Source organism: Gasterosteus aculeatus, chromosome 3 (assembly GCF_964276395.1).
Source record: "Gasterosteus aculeatus chromosome 3, fGasAcu3.hap1.1, whole genome shotgun sequence".
Lineage (NCBI taxonomy): Eukaryota > Metazoa > Chordata > Actinopteri > Perciformes > Gasterosteidae > Gasterosteus > Gasterosteus aculeatus.
The window spans coordinates 8,481,008-8,498,676 of NC_135690.1; the positions used below are offsets into that span (position 1 = coordinate 8,481,008).

The 17,669-nt window shown below is 46.5% G+C and overlaps 3 protein-coding genes across 6 annotated transcripts; all 3 read left to right on the forward strand.

Annotated features, from left to right (window-relative positions):
• The first annotated feature begins 714 nt into the window (after nucleotides 1-714).
• Nucleotides 715-3,512, forward strand: uqcr11 (ubiquinol-cytochrome c reductase, complex III subunit XI). Of its 2 annotated transcripts, none has more exons than XM_040170675.2 (3): nucleotides 715-874; nucleotides 1,459-1,589; nucleotides 3,165-3,512. In XM_040170675.2, exons 1-2 carry the CDS (start codon nucleotides 732-734, stop codon nucleotides 1,577-1,579), a joined length of 264 nt encoding a protein of 87 aa, XP_040026609.1. In that variant the 5' UTR covers nucleotides 715-731; the 3' UTR covers nucleotides 1,580-1,589; nucleotides 3,165-3,512. The 2 variants fall into 2 exon arrangements, with proteins under 2 accessions (XP_040026609.1, XP_040026610.1); XM_040170676.2 differs by having other exon boundaries at nucleotides 3,169-3,512.
• A 797-nt stretch (nucleotides 3,513-4,309) lies between these two features.
• On the forward strand, nucleotides 4,310-8,062 carry mbd3a (methyl-CpG binding domain protein 3a). Its single transcript, XM_040170674.2, has 6 exons — nucleotides 4,310-4,586; nucleotides 5,441-5,606; nucleotides 6,102-6,239; nucleotides 6,475-6,565; nucleotides 6,658-6,835; nucleotides 6,924-8,062. The coding sequence occupies exons 1-6, from the start codon at nucleotides 4,573-4,575 to the stop codon at nucleotides 7,075-7,077; spliced, it is 741 nt and encodes a 246-aa protein (XP_040026608.1). The 5' UTR covers nucleotides 4,310-4,572; the 3' UTR covers nucleotides 7,078-8,062.
• A 1,149-nt stretch (nucleotides 8,063-9,211) lies between these two features.
• LOC120815739 (RNA-binding protein MEX3B) lies at nucleotides 9,212-17,130 on the forward strand. 3 transcript variants are annotated; one of them, XM_040170660.2, is made up of 5 exons: nucleotides 9,212-9,563; nucleotides 9,756-9,875; nucleotides 10,486-11,008; nucleotides 12,007-12,305; nucleotides 12,435-17,130. In XM_040170660.2, the coding sequence occupies exons 3-5, from the start codon at nucleotides 10,549-10,551 to the stop codon at nucleotides 13,659-13,661; spliced, it is 1,986 nt and encodes a 661-aa protein (XP_040026594.2). In that variant the 5' UTR covers nucleotides 9,212-9,563; nucleotides 9,756-9,875; nucleotides 10,486-10,548; the 3' UTR covers nucleotides 13,662-17,130. The 3 variants fall into 3 exon arrangements, with proteins under 3 accessions (XP_040026594.2, XP_040026593.2, XP_040026596.2); XM_040170659.2 differs by having other exon boundaries at nucleotides 9,258-9,875; XM_040170662.2 differs by lacking the exons at nucleotides 9,212-9,563; nucleotides 9,756-9,875 and adding an exon at nucleotides 9,926-10,398.
• Nucleotides 17,131-17,669: the final 539 nt, after the last annotated feature.

Below are 17,669 nucleotides of genomic sequence, written 5' to 3' on the forward strand. Positions count from 1 at the left end.
AAAGGGACACTGCATCCACAATTTGTAAATGTCAGCTGGGTCAAAATGCCGATCCAATGCTGATATTTTTCTCTAGATGATGCAGTGAGATTATACATCTGTTCATTTAAACATTTTGTCAGTCACGTGCGCCTGTTTAAACATTGCTTTCTGCTTTATGACTTTAATTTTCTGCGGAATTGTCTAATGTTAATTTAATCTCAACGTAACGCACTTCAATTGGTCAGTAGGCGGTAATTCTATTTGTATAAATTGATAACCTCTTCCGGAGCAGATTGGGAGCTCACTAAACGTTGCCATGGTGATATATTCCGGTCGGAAGTGAACTGAAGCCCCGGAACGAATCCGTGTGTGTCTTTGGATGGCGGAGCAACAGCGTGATTTGCTCGCTACGTGGCGGAAGTGAGCTGCACTCAAAACTCCCACTGGTTTCAGATTACACCGCACTCGGTAGAAAACAGAACCTTGCCAACACATTGGAACTGTTCTCGTCGAATAATATCCGATTTTGTTTTTGCAAATCAATATATATTAGTTTGATAAGTGATGCGTTTTTAAGTAAGCACCTAATAGCAAAATCTCAACCGAAATACAGTTGTAACAAATGTATTTTTTTAAAGGACTCTAAATGGGAGACAATTTCGTCATTAGGTCCAGAAAAAAAATCTGCGTTATCTATGTTTTGTTATTGTGACATTTGTTTCATGAGTAACCGGAAGTAGTCAACGCACATGCGCACGAGTCGCCTTCACCACACCGGAAGTTCTCTTACTGCTTTTAAAGCGGCGCATCCTGCGTTTTGTGGAGGACACAATTCAGCCGAAATGATCAGTAAAGTGGTTGGTGCGAAGTATGTGGCCATTGCCAAATCATGGTATGTTTTGTATATATTTTACTAGTAAAACTTTATAAGACAACAGCATATCGGTGTGTCCTTAGCTAACATTAACGTTAGCTGTTAGCTTAGCTGAGGTCATTGCTTTGGGGACATGCTATACTTTATCTCCTCTCACTTAAACTCTGGAATTGCTACAATTTGCCTACAATTATTGTTATAACTAAGTAACCAAGTCAACGTTACCGATCCTCGCTGTCATTTATTTCCATTTTAAGATGACCAACTGAATAGCTGACACTGATCTCACTTGGATAGATATATTAGTTTTAAATTATTTACCATATAGATTTGTCCAGCCATCATTTAGTCTAAACTCAGGTATTTGCTAAAATGTATGTTTTAAATGTGTACTTAGTCCAACAAGGTTATTGATGTGACATTTAAAGTATTAATTAACTATTGGGATCATTTATGGCATGCATTACTCACACACGTCAGCCATGACTCGCCAGTTTGTTGTTTGTCCATAGAATCAATATGTGTCTTCACATTTAACTTTGATTACGTGTAAATAAAATGGGAAGAATGTTTTGTACATATTGCCTGTTTTCACTTCACAGGATCCCAACCATGGCGGTTTGGGGCACAGCAGGAGGCGTCGCCCTGGTCCACTTCACAGATTGGAGATTGATTTTGGATTATGTCCCCTACGTAAGCGGCAAATTCAAGAATGACGAGTAGAGACACTAAGGTTAGTCTCAGTGACGTGTACAGAAATAAGTTAGACTGACTTCTCAAACTACACAAACTGTTGTGTTATTGTCCTAATTGAAAATGCTCCACAGTTATCTGTTTTCAATGAGGTGAATTAGATTACAATTATCATGTCTTCCTTTTAGAATAATTACAAACACATTTGGGTTTTGGGGCTGAAAAGGAGCCACAGTCACTGACTCATGTGTCATCTTATTTTTGTATATTTTATAGTATAAGTATATATTTAGACTCTTTAACACAGACCTTATAAATTAACTTATGCATTATTTTTCCACCTATTGCTAATTCTCACTGTTGCACATTATCTAAACTGCATCAACAAGTCTGCCTGTAGTATGTTCTCCAATCCAGACAAATGTTGATTCTTTTTGCATCTTGCATGTAGGGTTGTTTACTTTGTTGTTGTTTAGTTCACTTACTTTACAAGTCATGCTTTTTAAAGTCATATTCCCCCAAAACTCATTATGTCATTCGTTTTAGTGAAGGTCCAATTTATTCCCCATCTTCGTGTCCCTTGTGTTACGTAAATGTCATCCACACATCTATGTCGACGTCTGAGGGCAGCCCATATCTTTTGTGAGACAGACTGTATGCAATGCAATTCTGTCAAATAATGTGTCCAATTGGGTGGTGAAAGCGACCATTGATCTAGACATCCTAAAAAAGTTGTCAATGCGAATGCGTATTGGGATTTATACGGATTAAGACATAATAAACTTTTTATTATTATTACTAATAATAATAACTATTAATAATAAATGATTATTTATTATTATTTATGTTTACAATGCATTGTAAGTATGCCTATAGGCTTAATAAGCACTTAAGCATTGTTTTTCTATTCAGGTTACAGGCATATGGAGCGATGCCACATTACTGACCAATCAATAGGTTTCTTTACAATAATGGTTCATGATATGTAGCTATTATCCTTCCATGGGGTTCATTTGGATAGAGACTTATATTTTATCCTTGTATTATGTATTTCATTTATTTGACTACATTTTCTATCGACCTTTTAAGTTTTTGACTGAAGTCAAAAAATATGTCAGCCCGCCAGAAAGTGCGTGGAAAAATACTAGCCTGAATTTGCTTTGCTACAACTTAACTGAAAATGAGTCTTCATGAAGTAGTCTAGCAAATTTGGTCAATTCTCTTTCTGGACCTGGTCCCAATAAAACATCAGGACTGAAGGAACAATAAGTGGCAGGTATTTCAGAGGCGTCAGGGGACCAGAATCCATGTTGCAGCTTCTATTAAGACAGGATTATCTCCTAAACCTTCCGCCACTCTGCAGCTTAGTGATTTGGCCTGAAAATGTCCAAATCTGTTGATGTACAACCGACAAATCCAATGAAATCCACGAACATTGTTTGACAGATTTTTTTTGGGATTGTGAAAAAACAAAAAATCCCATCATTTAAGAACAGACAAATGCGCTTTCACGTTTGTCCCCTGAACTTGCTGACTTTACCTCCAGCTTTTATTCGTCGGTCACAACCCTGTTCACTCTTTTAACGTTCAAACTAATGACTTTATTTCCCCCCAGTCAGGTCGGTGCCAGAGACTTCAATAAGGAACCATAACTGCCTCAGCCTGCATTGGCTGCCAGGCCACTGAAAGCGGTCGTCTTCATCCTGCGGCTCCGCAAACATTGAACTGTTCTCTCCATCAGCATGAAACAAACCGGAGTCAAAATTCCTCAAACAGTGAAAACTTGGACGGAAGGAAAATGAAAGCACCAACAATAGATGGACTTTTCTTTTTCTTTTTTACCATTTCTTTTGGTGTCGGGTAGTTATTTGAATCATCGGTCTTATGTTTGTCAGACCTGATCGACTTCTGTCCAACACTGTAATTGTTTTAAAGAGAAGTAAAGTATGTGAGATATAACCTCTATTGTGGTTGTGTATAATTATTTCACCTGCAATTATTTAACGCGTATTTGTATCCTAAATGCAGCCCACAACACATTGCTTGGACTTAAACAAAAAAACTTGTGCAAACCCGATTTGTTATATACCTAAAAACTACTGCTGATCACAAAATCTGTGTTAATCAATGATGAAAACGAGCCTTCAACGGAACACATGTATTAAAAGGGCAGCCAAATGACGTGGGAGAGAAGACCTGTTCCTGGGGGGAGTGGAGAACACGGTCATCCTTGAATCAGAGGATTGGCCGGTCAAAGTCCGGTGTCCTCAGTGTATGAATGGGTGAATGATGACATTAAGTCAGTATACAAGTACAGCCCATTCCTATGCAGAATTTGGGATTTTAAATGGTGGAGTTTCTTCTGTATAAAAGTGTTATCTTATTTCTAAGTGTGACCATAGATTACAAAGTAAATGTTATGCGATAACATTAAGGGAGCTCATTAATGGAATAGAAATTACACAAAAGGACGTACTTAGCTTAGATGCATTGAACGTTAAGTACTTTTTTGCTAAGTATACTTCTAGTATAAGTTTACAAATGTTTAAGCAGCATTTTTTTTGTAGGGCCATGTGTTTTTTTGTCAAACTACTTCTAATTTATAGATGTATTAACAATGTTGTCACGTAGTATCATGCGTTTTGCAAAGGAATGTTTCACCTAAATATGATACAAGTACAAAACAACCTCGAAATTGTACAAAGTATAATATTTGTTTGAATATAATTACTTTAAGACGAGTTCCTTTCCATCTTCGACGCTGTGCAGCTGACGGATCATTTGAAACCTGGCGCGTCCTTCTCGCACTACTTTACAGTGTCGCGGAAGTCTTCCGCTCATTGTGCTGCGAGGCCCCGTGGCGGAGTGATCTGCTGTTGTGGAGGTCCTGACGGGAGACAGGCAGTGGATCGATAACAAACCGGGCTCGGTGAAAAACTATGAGTGCAACAATAGGCAGCTAGCTGGCTTCTTATCTTTTATGAGCCCGAACCCCCGGCAAGCAGATCCACACAACCGAGACCATGGAAAGAAAAGGGTGAGACTCTAAAATGTCCAGTCGGAAGACTTGAGGTGAAAGTTTCTCTGCAGGAAATGCACGCACGCATACATGCGTTTTCGCAGTTGAGAACAACACTGCGCGGTTACTCAAGTCTTGCGTTACTTTGCGCGTTTCTCACGATGCCCGAACGTGACCTTCCACCGCGGGTTTGAGTCCACGGACTTTAGAAACTCGCAACTTCGAAGGCGCGATCGACGCTGCGGCCGCCGGTCCGTTGACGTTGTCAGCGCTGCTAGCTTGATTAGCTAGCGGAGTTTCATTGTTTACACACGCATGATTTGCGCTGCGTCGGGCCGCGGCGCGTCTGCGCCAAAAGTAGCGACGCGAAATATCCGCCGCAGCTCGGTTCGGCTCGCGGAAAAAAATAAAATAAAAATAAAAGCCCAGCGCGTCGGCGATGGAGGATGTCTGCGTTGGTTCCTCCGACGAGCCGCGCTCGTCCCCGGACGACGGCGGCCGGAAGAAGGCTGCGGGAAAACGGCAGCTACGTTGCGCTACTGTGACAAAAGTCCCCGCAAAGCTGCAGCTACGAAACACCCAAAGACGACCCGAGATCGGCCGCTCAACTGTGCCGGATCGATCGCACCGCCGGCTGTGGGCGTGAGCAGACGTGTTTGAATGACGTGTCCCGAGTCCTCGTCATTGGACCCGTGACAGCGGGACGACCTGCACGTGTATAATACTTAGTAATAGTTGCATTGCCGCAAAACCCTCGACCTACTAACTACACCTCACTCCAACGGGGGGGGGGCACAAGTGCATCGACGCCTTTTAGTTTCATGAAGAGGTTCATGTCGTGTTGACTCTTCTTCTGTGTCTCTTCTCTCCAGCGTCCCCATTAAGCGCATCCTCAACAAGCCCCAGATAGTCCGCAGCCTGGGCAGCAACCTTCACGCGGATGTGAACGCCAGCCACTCCCGGGCCGGCTGGTCGCTGCTGACCAAAGGGCAGCGCAGCAGGCACAAGAATCTGTACGAGGTCAACCATCAAATCAGGGTGAGGACGCGTTTTGTTTTGGGTGTTGGTGAGTCGTTGGTAGCTGGACGTGCAGTGCTGCTTGACGGGATCCCTGCACCATCCTCTTCTTTTTGTTTGTTTTGCAGGGGCAACGCACACTAATCAACAGTTGTACACTCATCTGGACCATGAGTGTGTAACTGCGTTATGGTTTTGGACACGTGTAGATTCTTAAATCCTAGCAGTAGAAACCGGAAGCTCCTTCATAGACGTGTTTCTGCCTCCCTGCCTGTTAAACCATAGACCTCATGATTGACAGATGACTTTACTACGAGGGATATTCAGTGCTTATGTTATCACTACATCTTTTTATTTTGCCTGTTCAGCTGAAATATCTTGAAATACCTCCCAAATGCATTGCAATGTTAATTGATGAATTGAATCGGCACTGATGAAACAATGACTCAGTCACACAACTATGTCGGTTGTAGCTGGTGTGTAACAAATGTCATTCTTAAAACTTCTCTCTTAAAGAACAAGCCGGATTTAAACACAACACTACCAGTTCGACAGACGGCTTCCATCTTCAAACAACCAGTCACCAAGGTTACCAATCACCCCAACAACAAGGTGAAGACGGACCCGCAGAAGGCTGTGGACCAGCCGAAACAAGTAGGTCACCGTGCACGTTTCACCTCTTAAATTCATTGGTGTTATAAATTGTAAATGAAACGGTTCCTGTAAGTAGCTGTATTGTTTTCCCCGCTGTGTTACCGTCATGATACCGGCTGTTCTCTTATTTGGCTTTCTGGCTTTGCTGGTATTTAGAGCGTGCTGAAGGGTTGATTCAACCTTTTTGATGGTTTTAATATTATTTTGGGGGGGGGGGATTCGCCTCAATCTTCAGTTGTTCTGGGAGAGGAAGTTGGGCGGTTTAAATGCGTTTGATATCGCCGAGGAGCTGGTGAAAACGATGGATCTTCCCAAAGGCCTACAGGGTGAGCGTAACCGAAACAAACATGACCACGTTGTGTGATTCAAGGCGACGAATCTCTGCTTGACTTCTGCCGCCCTGCCGTTCTCTTTCTAGGCGTCGGGCCGGCGTGTTCGGATAAAACACTTCTTTCTGCCATCGCCAGCGCTCTGCACACCAGCCCCTCACCTGTCACTGGACAACTCACGGCCGCTGTGGAGAAAAACCCCGGAGTCTGGCTCAACACGTCGCAACCTCTCTGCAAAGCCTTTGTGGTGACGGATGAGGACATCAGGTGAGACGCGGCGGTTAACGCTCTCACCCGCATGCCGGATGCCAGAATGCTCCTAATTGCCGCCGTAATCCTCCGCTGTGTCTCCCAGGAAGCAGGAGGACCTGGTGCAGAACGTGCGGCGGCGCCTGGAGGAAGCCCTCACAGCCGACATGTTGGCTCACATAGAGGACACCACTGCAGCCGCAGCCGCAGCCAACAAAGCGCTGGAGAAGGTGGAGCAGGTGGACAAGGAGGAATTATAGCCAAGGTACACGCGACTTCAGAGCCGGTTCTGTTGGTCCACCCGTTTCCTCTGTTTGATCGTCCTGCGTCGTGAAGATCTTCAGTACATCTAACGCGTCTCTCTGTCTCGGCTCCGCCACAGGCTTGTTTGAGATGAAGTTTGCTGGTAAACTCCTTTCCTTTTCAAATAATTGGCTCCATGAAGATTTTTATACACTTTGAGATGAAATAGACGGTAAATGCAGACGTTCTACCCATTTTGTTTACCTAAACTGAAACTGTTTTCTTTAATATTATTATTATTTCTTTTTTTTTTACGTTCAACGGTGTAATTCTGGAAGGGTGCTTTGGATTTCCAGTTCATTTTGACCTCTCCCGATGTAAGGCAACTTTCTTTAGACTCTACATACTGTTTCATGTCTCGATGACGTCACCATTTCATCGTGGATACTTTGTCGAATCAAAACAAAATGACTGTTCCTGTAAGTAGTTTTACTTTTAAGGAAGTTTACGACAGTTGTGGATGATTCTCTACACAATGCAGTGTTACAGTTTGTAAACAGCTGTTAAAGCTCAAAGTAAAAAAAAAAAAAAAGTTTAAAAAAAAAGATGTGTTTTGTGTGTGTGCACGCGTGTGTGTTTGTATTGAATGTATAATTTCATGTCGCCATCTTAAGTGTGTTTCTTTTTTGACATCTTTCTTTTTTTATATTTTACTCTGGCGCTGCAGGTGTATCGTGTTTATGTTTGGAAGCATAGAAAGGTTGCAGTATGTTTACATGCACATGGCACTGTTGTGGATGTGAATAATCAAATTTAGTTTAAAGCAGTGTTATTTCTCACAATAACTCGAGTTTACATGGTTTTGAAGTTCAAGTCTGGGTGTTTTTGTTGACTAAAGAATTATCAGTACTGTTTGCCGGCTACATTTGAGTTTTATATGTAACAGAAAAAGTGTGTACCTTCAGAAAATACAGAAACCAATAAAACACTGATGTAACTTGCCTCAAGATGTTCTGTACCTCATTACAAGAATCATTATTTGTCTCCATACCACTGTGAAATAAATGCAGCTCTTTCACGGCGGGTGTTTAGTGTGGTGTTTGGAAATTATTTTAAAATCCAGCAGGTTGCAGTAAGTGAGCATGTTTTTAGATTTTGTGATCAAAGGTTGCTTAAATATTCACATACCATGATTATGTTGACGTTAGTGGATTTTGGAAATCAGTCATTACAGGTACTGTCTGGGCCAAAGCTAATATATATAGCTATATAAAAAGCTAATATATTAGCTTTTTATATAGCTATTTCACCAAAGTTACAATCTTTTATTTTTCAGGCACAACTCATCACACTATAATACAGATGTGTTTCACAGCGGATTTCATTCTCCTATCACGGACCAGGCTTTTCTAATCAAGCATTTCATTGCTAAGCGTACATACATTTCATTACATGTCATTTAGCTGACGCTTTTATCCAAAGCGACTTACAATAAGTACATTTCAACCATAGGGACGCAAACTCAGAGGAACAAGAAACAAGTGTGATTTCATAAAATAAGCCAATTTGCTATAAGTGGTGTTACAAGTACAATTTAAGTGCTACAAGTTGTAAGTCTTTTAGTTAAGGTCAAGTTAAATTAAGAATAACACATTGTGATATTTTTTTTATAGATTTCATACTTAACAAACGCCCCTTTTGGATCGTTTCAGCAGGGAAACGCATGCTTTGCATGAAATAAAAACAACAAATACAGCTCAATACAGAAAAAATAACGGTTTAGGCGTGGCTATTTTCACAGACGGTATACATATTTTAGAATTTAAAATACATTTCTGTTGATACATAAAGAAAAATCCCAATTGTGTTGTTCCTTTCAGCTCGAGAAGCAAGAAAAATGTCTGCCTTTAATCATTGAAGGTGTTTACATTCTTCCAAATAGAAAATATTGCCCTCGATCATTTTTTTTTGTTATTGTTTTCCTGCTCCCTAGAAAGCACAAATGATGACACACACACACACACACGATCACCATCCAACGCTTTTGTCGAACCAGCCCCTGGTAGCCATGATGAACACACCCAGACATGACCACATTTCTAAAACGTGGATCGATGCGTTAACACTCAGGGTGCAGAACATGCATTAAAAAAGGAGGGAGGAGGGGAGGAGGGGGAGAGGGGGGGGGTAGTTCCCCGCAGACTGCCAGACACAATAGTGCCAGCAGAGGTGACTTGACCGTGGATGCTCCCTCTCTCCCTCTCTCTCTCCTCCCATCCCTCCCTCCCTCGCTGCATGTGGCCTTTGAACCCATTGTTGTGTCGCGGGTGACGTCAGGGCCGTGTGCGGGAGACGGAGCGGCGTGCGCCTGGCGAGACAAAGGCGGCGGACCGACCGGGGTCAGGCAGCAGCAGCGAGCCCAGAAACACTGTGCGTGCGCGTGTGTTTTGTGTCTAAAGCGGAACCGCGAACGTTGGATTCCAGCGGCTCGCTCCTCCTGAAGGTACGCAGAGCCGAGACCGGGCGACACACCCCGGGAATCACGCTTCGTCTCTCCAGAAGAGAGAGAGAGGGGGAAAGAAAACAACAACAGGGCTCTCTTCTCGGGTTTGAACGATTTTCTCCTTCTCCTCCTCCTCCTCCTTCCCTCCCAACCACCCACTCCACTCCCCCCCCCCCCCATTTGGCGTGCTAGTTAGCTTACCCGCTAGCTCCCTAGCGCTGCTTCTGGCTGCTTCTCATCTCCTCCCCTTTGAGGAAAAAAAAAACCGGGCGTCACGCGAAGACGGGATCTCTTCGACAAAGGCAACATAAAGTAAGTTCCTGGTGTTTTCTCACTTAAAAAAAAGATATATATATGTTAAAAAAAAAAGATGCAGATCGCCGCGGCTGCCTTTGTGAGAGGCAGCCTGTCAGTGAGCGCCGGAGCTAACCAGCTAGCCGCGGTGCTCCCAAACAAAGGGGTCGACAACGTGACCGGTTGCCGACTATGTGGAGCTAGCATGTTAGCATGAAGCTAACAACAGAATGTAATCCCTGTTTTTCTCCAAGGCGACCGGTGCACAAATGTCACACACTTATAACGTCATATATGTCTGGAATCTGTGCCACACGGGTTATTTCGGGTCTCTGTCTGTGTGTGTATGGGGGGTGGGGGGGTACTTTGTTCACTTGTGGGGCAGAACAGACACGATCTGACAAAACAAACCAGCCTCCTGGATGCGTTCAGTTGTCAGACAAGAAGCAACAACAGACAAAGCAAGGCGCTCAAACCCGCACCGCTAACGCACGCTGCGGTGCGCGGCTCCTCTCCGCTCGTCCTCTTCTATGTTTTAATGGTAAACAAACACGCGATTACTGTTATTTTTCATTATTTATGTTTTTCCTCCGGGTGTTTTTTTCTTCTTATTCCTTTTCTTCTCCAGAAGTGGGTGAGCTCACTCCCATCAGGCACCCGCGATCTGATGTGAGATCCACGCAGACGCACAATGCCTAGCCCTTTATTCCACCCCGAGATCATGGACCACGACGTGGTGATCAGCAGCCAGCACGGCGGCGTGGGTCTGCCCCGAGAGACGGACCAGGAGTCCCGCGAGGACGACCACCAAGAGGTGCTTCGCTTCGCCCTGGACCAGCTGTCACTCATGGCCCTGGAGAAGGTGGACACCCTGGACGGGACCCAGGGACCGGGGTCCGAGGGCTGCAACGGCGTGGGCTACGTGGACCTGCAGATGCTGGAGCACCCGAGCGGCTCCCAGGGCTCGCCGACGTCCTGCTCTCCATCCCCGGAGTACTACGGCTCGGGCGGGTACCACATGGCCGGCTCCCACGCCATGCTCCACGGGGAACAAAGCTCCGTCCTCTGCAGCAGGAAGCGGAGTGTCAACATGACCGAGTGCGTTCCGGTCCCCAGCTCGGAACATGTGGCCGAAATAGTGGGGCGACAAGGTAAGGCGTGCGTGCGCGCGCTCGCGAGGAGTCGCTCGGTGTTTATGTTTACGAGCGGCTCGTCCTTTGTTTGGGTGGCGGTCCGGTGGGAGGAGGGTCCCGGGACTTTTACAGCCCGACCTTGGCGCGTCTAAAAAAATGCCAGCATGCTAAAACCGTAAAATATTCACCCGGTGTATCCAATACGTTTGTACATTTTAAAACAATATTTAGACAATGCCTCAATGTAGGAGTGAGTGGGAGAGTGCGGTTGAGGAGAGAGGGGGAGGGGTGGGCGAGGGTCAGACAAAGCGGCAGATTGTGGGGAGTCTGGACATGTCTAGCAGCCTGCACCAAAGGAAATATGACGGGTTTTTAAATACACCCGCGGATCACGACAGGCGGCGCGGGACCCGCACCTCTCGCGTTTAACCCACGCAAAAAAAAAAAAAAATACACGTGTATTTGTTCTCCTCGTCTCCGCGGTGCGCGTCGCTGCGCCGAACCGGGGCAGCGGGCGCGGGGCGGTGATACGCCCTGCACCCAGCTCCTTCCTCCGCCGACACGTTAAGACGCAACTCGGCTCTTTTTTCCCCCCTTCCTCCCATCATTTATCTGTATATGGACGTGGCTTTAAATACACACACATGTTAGGGGGGATGGTGGGGGGGTTTGGACCGTCCGCCGCGGCCGCGGCAGCGTTACGGCATTGTTCCCTTTGTTTGAAAAAGCCATGCTTTCTGCTTCCCAGAATGACATCACGCTCCTCGCGCCCCATTGGTCGCCGAGTTCGAAGCGTCCATATTTAAAGAAACAGCAGCAGCGGCTCGAGCGGCGCTGCAGGCGCCTCGTGGATGTCCCGCATGTTGTCCTCCGCGCCCCACATACGTGTCCTGTGTGGTGCCCGGGGACTTTTGAATATGATATTCAATTTAATTATTAGATTTATAGAAAATGTAACTGTTTAATTTGATAAAACACACTCTAGTTTAACTAGCTCGGTGTGTGTTTTTGAACAGGTTGTAAGATTAAAGCCCTGCGTGCCAAGACAAACACCTACATCAAGACCCCGGTCCGAGGTGAGGAGCCGGTCTTCATCGTGACGGGGCGCAGGGAGGACGTGGAGATGGCCAAGCGCGAAATTGTCTCTGCGGCTGAGCACTTCTCTATGATCCGGGCGTCCCGCTGCAAAGCTGGAGGACCCGGAGGCGGAGGCGCGGCAGGAGCAGCGGGAGGAGGAGGAGGAAACGGCGGCACCGGCAGCGGGACCGGCTCCCTTCCGGGACCACCGCACTTACCCGGACAGACCACTATCCAGGTACATAAACCCTGTGGCTTAGTTGTCCTACTGTGTTGTTTCCTTTATTCTCTCCAATAAAAACAGGGACAAAACTACACCACTATTGTCCTTTGTTGACCTGAGGCATTTCTATTGTTGCTCATCCAGGTGAGGGTCCCCTACAGAGTAGTTGGGTTAGTTGTTGGACCGAAAGGAGCAACCATCAAGCGCATCCAGCAGCAGACCCACACCTACATCGTGACACCGAGCAGGGAGAAGGACCCGGTGTTCGAGGTGACCGGCATGCCGGAGAACGTGGACCGAGCGAGAGAGGAGATCGAGACCCACATCACCCTGAGAACCGGGACCTTTGTGGACCTGCAAGGAGACAACGACTTCCACTCCAACGGCACCGACGTCAGCCTGGAAGGCCTCGGCGCCCTGAGCGGAGGCCTGGGGGCGTCTCTGTGGTCCAGGGCCACCGGCCACCATTCCGGCCCGCCTCCTCCCCCGTCTTCCCCGCCCCCTTCCGCTATTCCCATAGCCATGCATCACTCATCCGGCCGGAAGATGTCGTCGTCCATTGCCTATCACGCTCACAACGGCGGGATGAGCTCAGACAACTTCGCCGCCGCCGCGCGCAAGGCCAACGAGGGAGGTAGCCCCACCAGCCCGTTTAGCACAGGTTCCAGCAGCGCGGGAGGGGGTTTCACTTTCGGGGGCGACTCCACCCCGGGGCTCCCCTCTTCGGACGAACTGGGCTTTGAGTTCAGCGCCGCTAACATCTGGGCGCCGTTCATCAACGGCGGATCGGGCAACAAGACGGCCGGCTCGGCGCAGCAGCAGCAGCCCGTGCGTCGCAACAGCAGCGGCCTCAGCGGCGGCGCCATCACCCCGCGGCTGTCTCCGACTCTGCCTCAGGACACGGGCGTGGGCGCCCTGGATCACCCGCTGGCCCGCCGCGCGCAGAGCGACCCCCTCAGCACCCTCTCCTGGCTGCAGTCCGGCGGCGTCGCGGGCGGCTCCTTCTCGGCAGCGTCCAGCTCCAGCTCCGGCGGCTCGTCGACCGGCTACTCCTCCTGCTCGGCCTCCTCGCTGCCCGGCGGCTCGCCCACTGACTCCGAGGGAGGCGGCAGCGGCGTGGGCCTCAGCTCGGGGATGCTGAGCCGGCTGAAAGGGAGCTCCGGCCCCGGGGTCCCGGGCCTCGTGGGCGTCGGCCCCGGCATCAACAGGGACTGCTTTGTGTGCTTTGAGAGCGAGGTGACAGCGGCCCTGGTGCCTTGTGGCCACAACCTTTTCTGCATGGAGTGCGCCGGGCAGATCTGCCAGTCAGCTGACCCCGAGTGCCCCGTCTGCCACACCCCCACCACACAGTGCATCCGCATCTTCTCCTAATGCCGCGGCCGGGGAATGGGGGCAAGAGGAGGACTGAAGTGGGGGCAACAGCCGTGGCAGAGCCGAGGGAAGGATTCACACTAATAACGTCCATGCGCGCGATGATACGATACGAATATTGCTTTTTTTTTTTTTTCCTCCGCTGGCAAATGTTAAGATAAATAATAATATTAATAATTGCGATGACTTCTTTTCGAAACTGGATCTGCACACTGTGTGGTCTCTCAGTGATGAACTTTTGGAAGGAAACTAGTGTCTTATCTCTCTTCAGGCCTTCATTGTGACCCGGAGCAGCCGCCCTGCTCGTCTGTCTCCACATCTCTCCATTCTGGCTTCTTCAGATCTCTGCTTTCTGTCTCACAGCCTTTCCTTTTGACACTTTTGTACTTAACAGATATTTTTCAATGGAGCTATCGATGAGGCCTGCGATTTTTTTACTCCGTATCTTAATGTCCTTGACCGACCGCAAACCGCTCCAACGGAAGCCTCGGCTCCCCATCCGCCGCTCGCCCGAGTGGCCGTTTCAGCGGCCCGGTCGCTATTTTTCTGCAAGCTTGGAACTTTTCGGTCCACGTGTAGTCGGGCCGATATCAGAACAATACGCAGAGGGAACCCTTTCGACGACGACGACTTCCCGATTTCTCTCTGCCACACAAAAATGAGCTGCCGAATGAATGCCGACAACGGGCATCTCTTTTTAAATTGATCAAATTCAATAACGCGTTGGATGAGTTTAAAAGCGTCCCATTCAAACTGTCACTGCTGCATTGATTCACACGAATTGTCCCTAAAATGAGGGGGTGCAAGGTGCCGTTAGTCACACCACAGGAATGTCTCTGAGGTCAGTTTTCCCCAATCTCCGCCCACAATCCCTCTGTTGGCAATAATGCCGACTCATCAGCGCCATTGTGTGTCGTCACCACGCTAAGATCTGCTTCCTGTCCTGCTGCCGCGCTCCTTTTTCCCCCTTTTTTTTTTTTACTTACACGCTCACGGTCCCAGTGGAAGACATCGCTCTGGTCCGTCCACGCCGGGACACTTTCCTTCCGTCTGTTACACTTCGATCGGCTTATTTAGCATTTTTCTACTAGTTTTGGACTCGTGGCTGCCGAGCGTGCGGCTCGCAGGTATATTTTAAACTCTTAAGATAAGACGGGGCTTTTCTAAATATCACACATGAATGTTTTTGTCCACTTAAGGTCACGGAGAGGCGGCCTCTCTGCCCCACGCGGAGCAGGAGCGAGGGGCCCGTTTGAACCATTTCTTCTCATGCACTGTAACCTCTGGCCCCTCTAAAAAGATAAGAAACGGCTCTTACTGTTTTTGTTTTTGGTCACCAACCCTGCTCTCACAGCCAAGCTGTACGGCACTCCCTCCCCCTCTCTCCCCCCCTTTCTCTCTCTCTCTCTCTCTCTCAGATGACACACTCGCAGCCATGCAGCGCTGTGTGTACTCCTGGCCGACCGCGGTGCACTATATGGTTTGTAAGCGTTGTCCTCTTTGTTTTCCGCAGCATTGTCGAGTAACTCCAGATGAGGCGGTTGAATACTGTTTTGTGTTAGTGGTTTTTAAAGAATTCAGTGTGAGTTTGAAGTAACCGCCTCGATAGTGTTAATACTGTACGTATGACTTGGGCGACGCTGGTGTGGTGGAAAACGTTTGTGGCCCTTTTTTTTTTTTTTTGTACATGCATGGAATCCGCTCATTGAATGAGACAAGCCATCACCACAGAATTAAAGCGACACATGTAATTCTCAAGGGCTTCCTCTTGACTGCACAGACACACAATCACATTTTGAGGCTCACGCGCAGTAGGTAGAACTTATCCTTTACGGCAGCTAGTAGCTAGGTCATCCAGGGCTTCCAGACACACTTTGTGGTCAAATCCCAGCAGCTGCAGAATGTTTTTGCTTCTTTTTTTTTCTTTTCTAATTCATTAGATTTTCCAAACTGTCCCCATACAGTCCTCGCGTTCATGCCCTGGCAGCAGAGCGTGGGGCACCGCCGTCTCTCCTCCTCTCTGGACGTGGTCTCTGATCAGGGCGGGTTTTAATATCGGGGGTGGCAGCTCTACTTGAGTATATAATGTGTGAGTAAGGGCCGTTCTGGCTGCGCTTTCGTTGTCTCCAGATGTTAAAGTTATTTGCCGTCTGACCGTTGATTTGCTAAGTTAAGTGACGAGGGCAGCAGCAGCTGCACAGAGGAATCCAATAAGCCGCTGTCCTGTTGCAGTAATGCACTAATTCATGTGTCCACACGTGTGTAGGAAAAATCTACCCAGGAGCTGAAACTGGTAGTCTTTGTGAAGACTCTCCCATGGTGCTTTGGTGCAACTCTCTACTGAAACGATGCGACCAACCAACCCAGTTAGTAGTAGTGGGGGTGGGGGGGCTCTCAGTGCTCAGTCTAAACCCCCGCAGAGCACAGCAGACCCGATCATCACTTCCGTCAGAACTGGCTCTCAGGGCGGCGAACTGAGCGGATCCGCGTCACCGGTCTAAGGTCGATCTTAAAAGCCCCCTTTTGAGTCGCCGTGTCAGAGGAATCGAGCGTGTTGTATTTGCCAGATGGGACTAATGTAAATCCGTGTGTTGCACTGGGAAGTTTCTGGCCAATAAGAAGATGGTAGGGTTTAATGTACAGTAGTTTAATTGTTTAAAAGGTACAGAGTTTTTTCAGATTGACTGCTGATTTTTATTTTATTTTGAGCCAAACTCACCCCTCCCCCATTTCCTTCCACAAGGTTTGAAAACAGGGTTTCCTGAGGCATGCGAGCCAGTGACCTCTGACCTTTTTATTGTGATTTGAGGAGGGGGGATGCAGAGAGAGCCCTGCTAGTGAGGGGTGACACCCCTTGAGCCGCAGCTCTTCTATTTTTGGCTTTAATTCTTTGTATGCAGAACCAAAATGTAAAACGTTGACAATAGGTTTCAGGCCTGACGTGTGTGTGTAAATACCCGGAATACAATCATTGGGATCTTGTTTTCAAAAGCAAATGACGTAAATGAAGATAAGTGTAGTTTCTAAAGAACATGTATCATTATTTGTAAGTTAACCATCTGCATGTCTTCAAGCCATCTGGCATTAGCTAATAATTTTTAAGATAAAAAAACAAAAACTTTTTACACTTTATTTTTTACAATTTATTTGCTTACCTAAATATCCCAGACAATAATGTGACCCTTTTTATTACTTCAAATTTATTTTTATTTTCCATTATTTTTTATTTTCCTTATTTTCTGTGTACTACATATAGGCAATTTATAACAAAATGAGAAAATTATTGAAGAAATTTTAAAATTGAAATATATTTTATTTGAAAGTTTATGGACCTTTTAACCAAGAGCCAGAAAAATTGTATAATCGTATAATTTGAGCTGACTTGACGGTTATGAGAAATGTATCAAGAGTTTTATTTTTTATGCTTCTTTAATAAAGTCGTTTTTGGTTTCATTTTTTTACTGTAAAATATGACTGTGTGTGGTGTCTTTATTTTTTGGTTGTTTTCGGGGTGAACCAGGTGCGTCTGTGCCACTCGGGGGCAGCAGATAAAAGCAAAACCGATGAAAATAACGTTATGACATTCTTATGAAACCCTTTCTGGACATTTTACACGCCATACTGTTCTATGACTTTATATGATCCCTTTTATAGTATACTATATCACTTTAAAAATATTTTGATGGTATATGTTCTTTTTTCACCACATCCTAATTTGTTGTAATATAAGTTCAGTTTTAATTAAATTTCTTATGACAAACTACACTGACTGCGACGTTTTTATGGCTTACTACACTCACTTTATTACTGCTTTGTATGACCAAACCGTCCTGCCGTACGAGGCAGTCAACTTTTCCTTACATTTTATGCCTCGCTCTTCCATGACTATTAATTTACAAACTGCATTCTTTACGGAACAATTATTCCATATACAATCTGTTATTTCATCTTTCGATAATACAGTAAAACTATTTTTGACATTGTTTTTGTTACTGTCTTTTTACACTT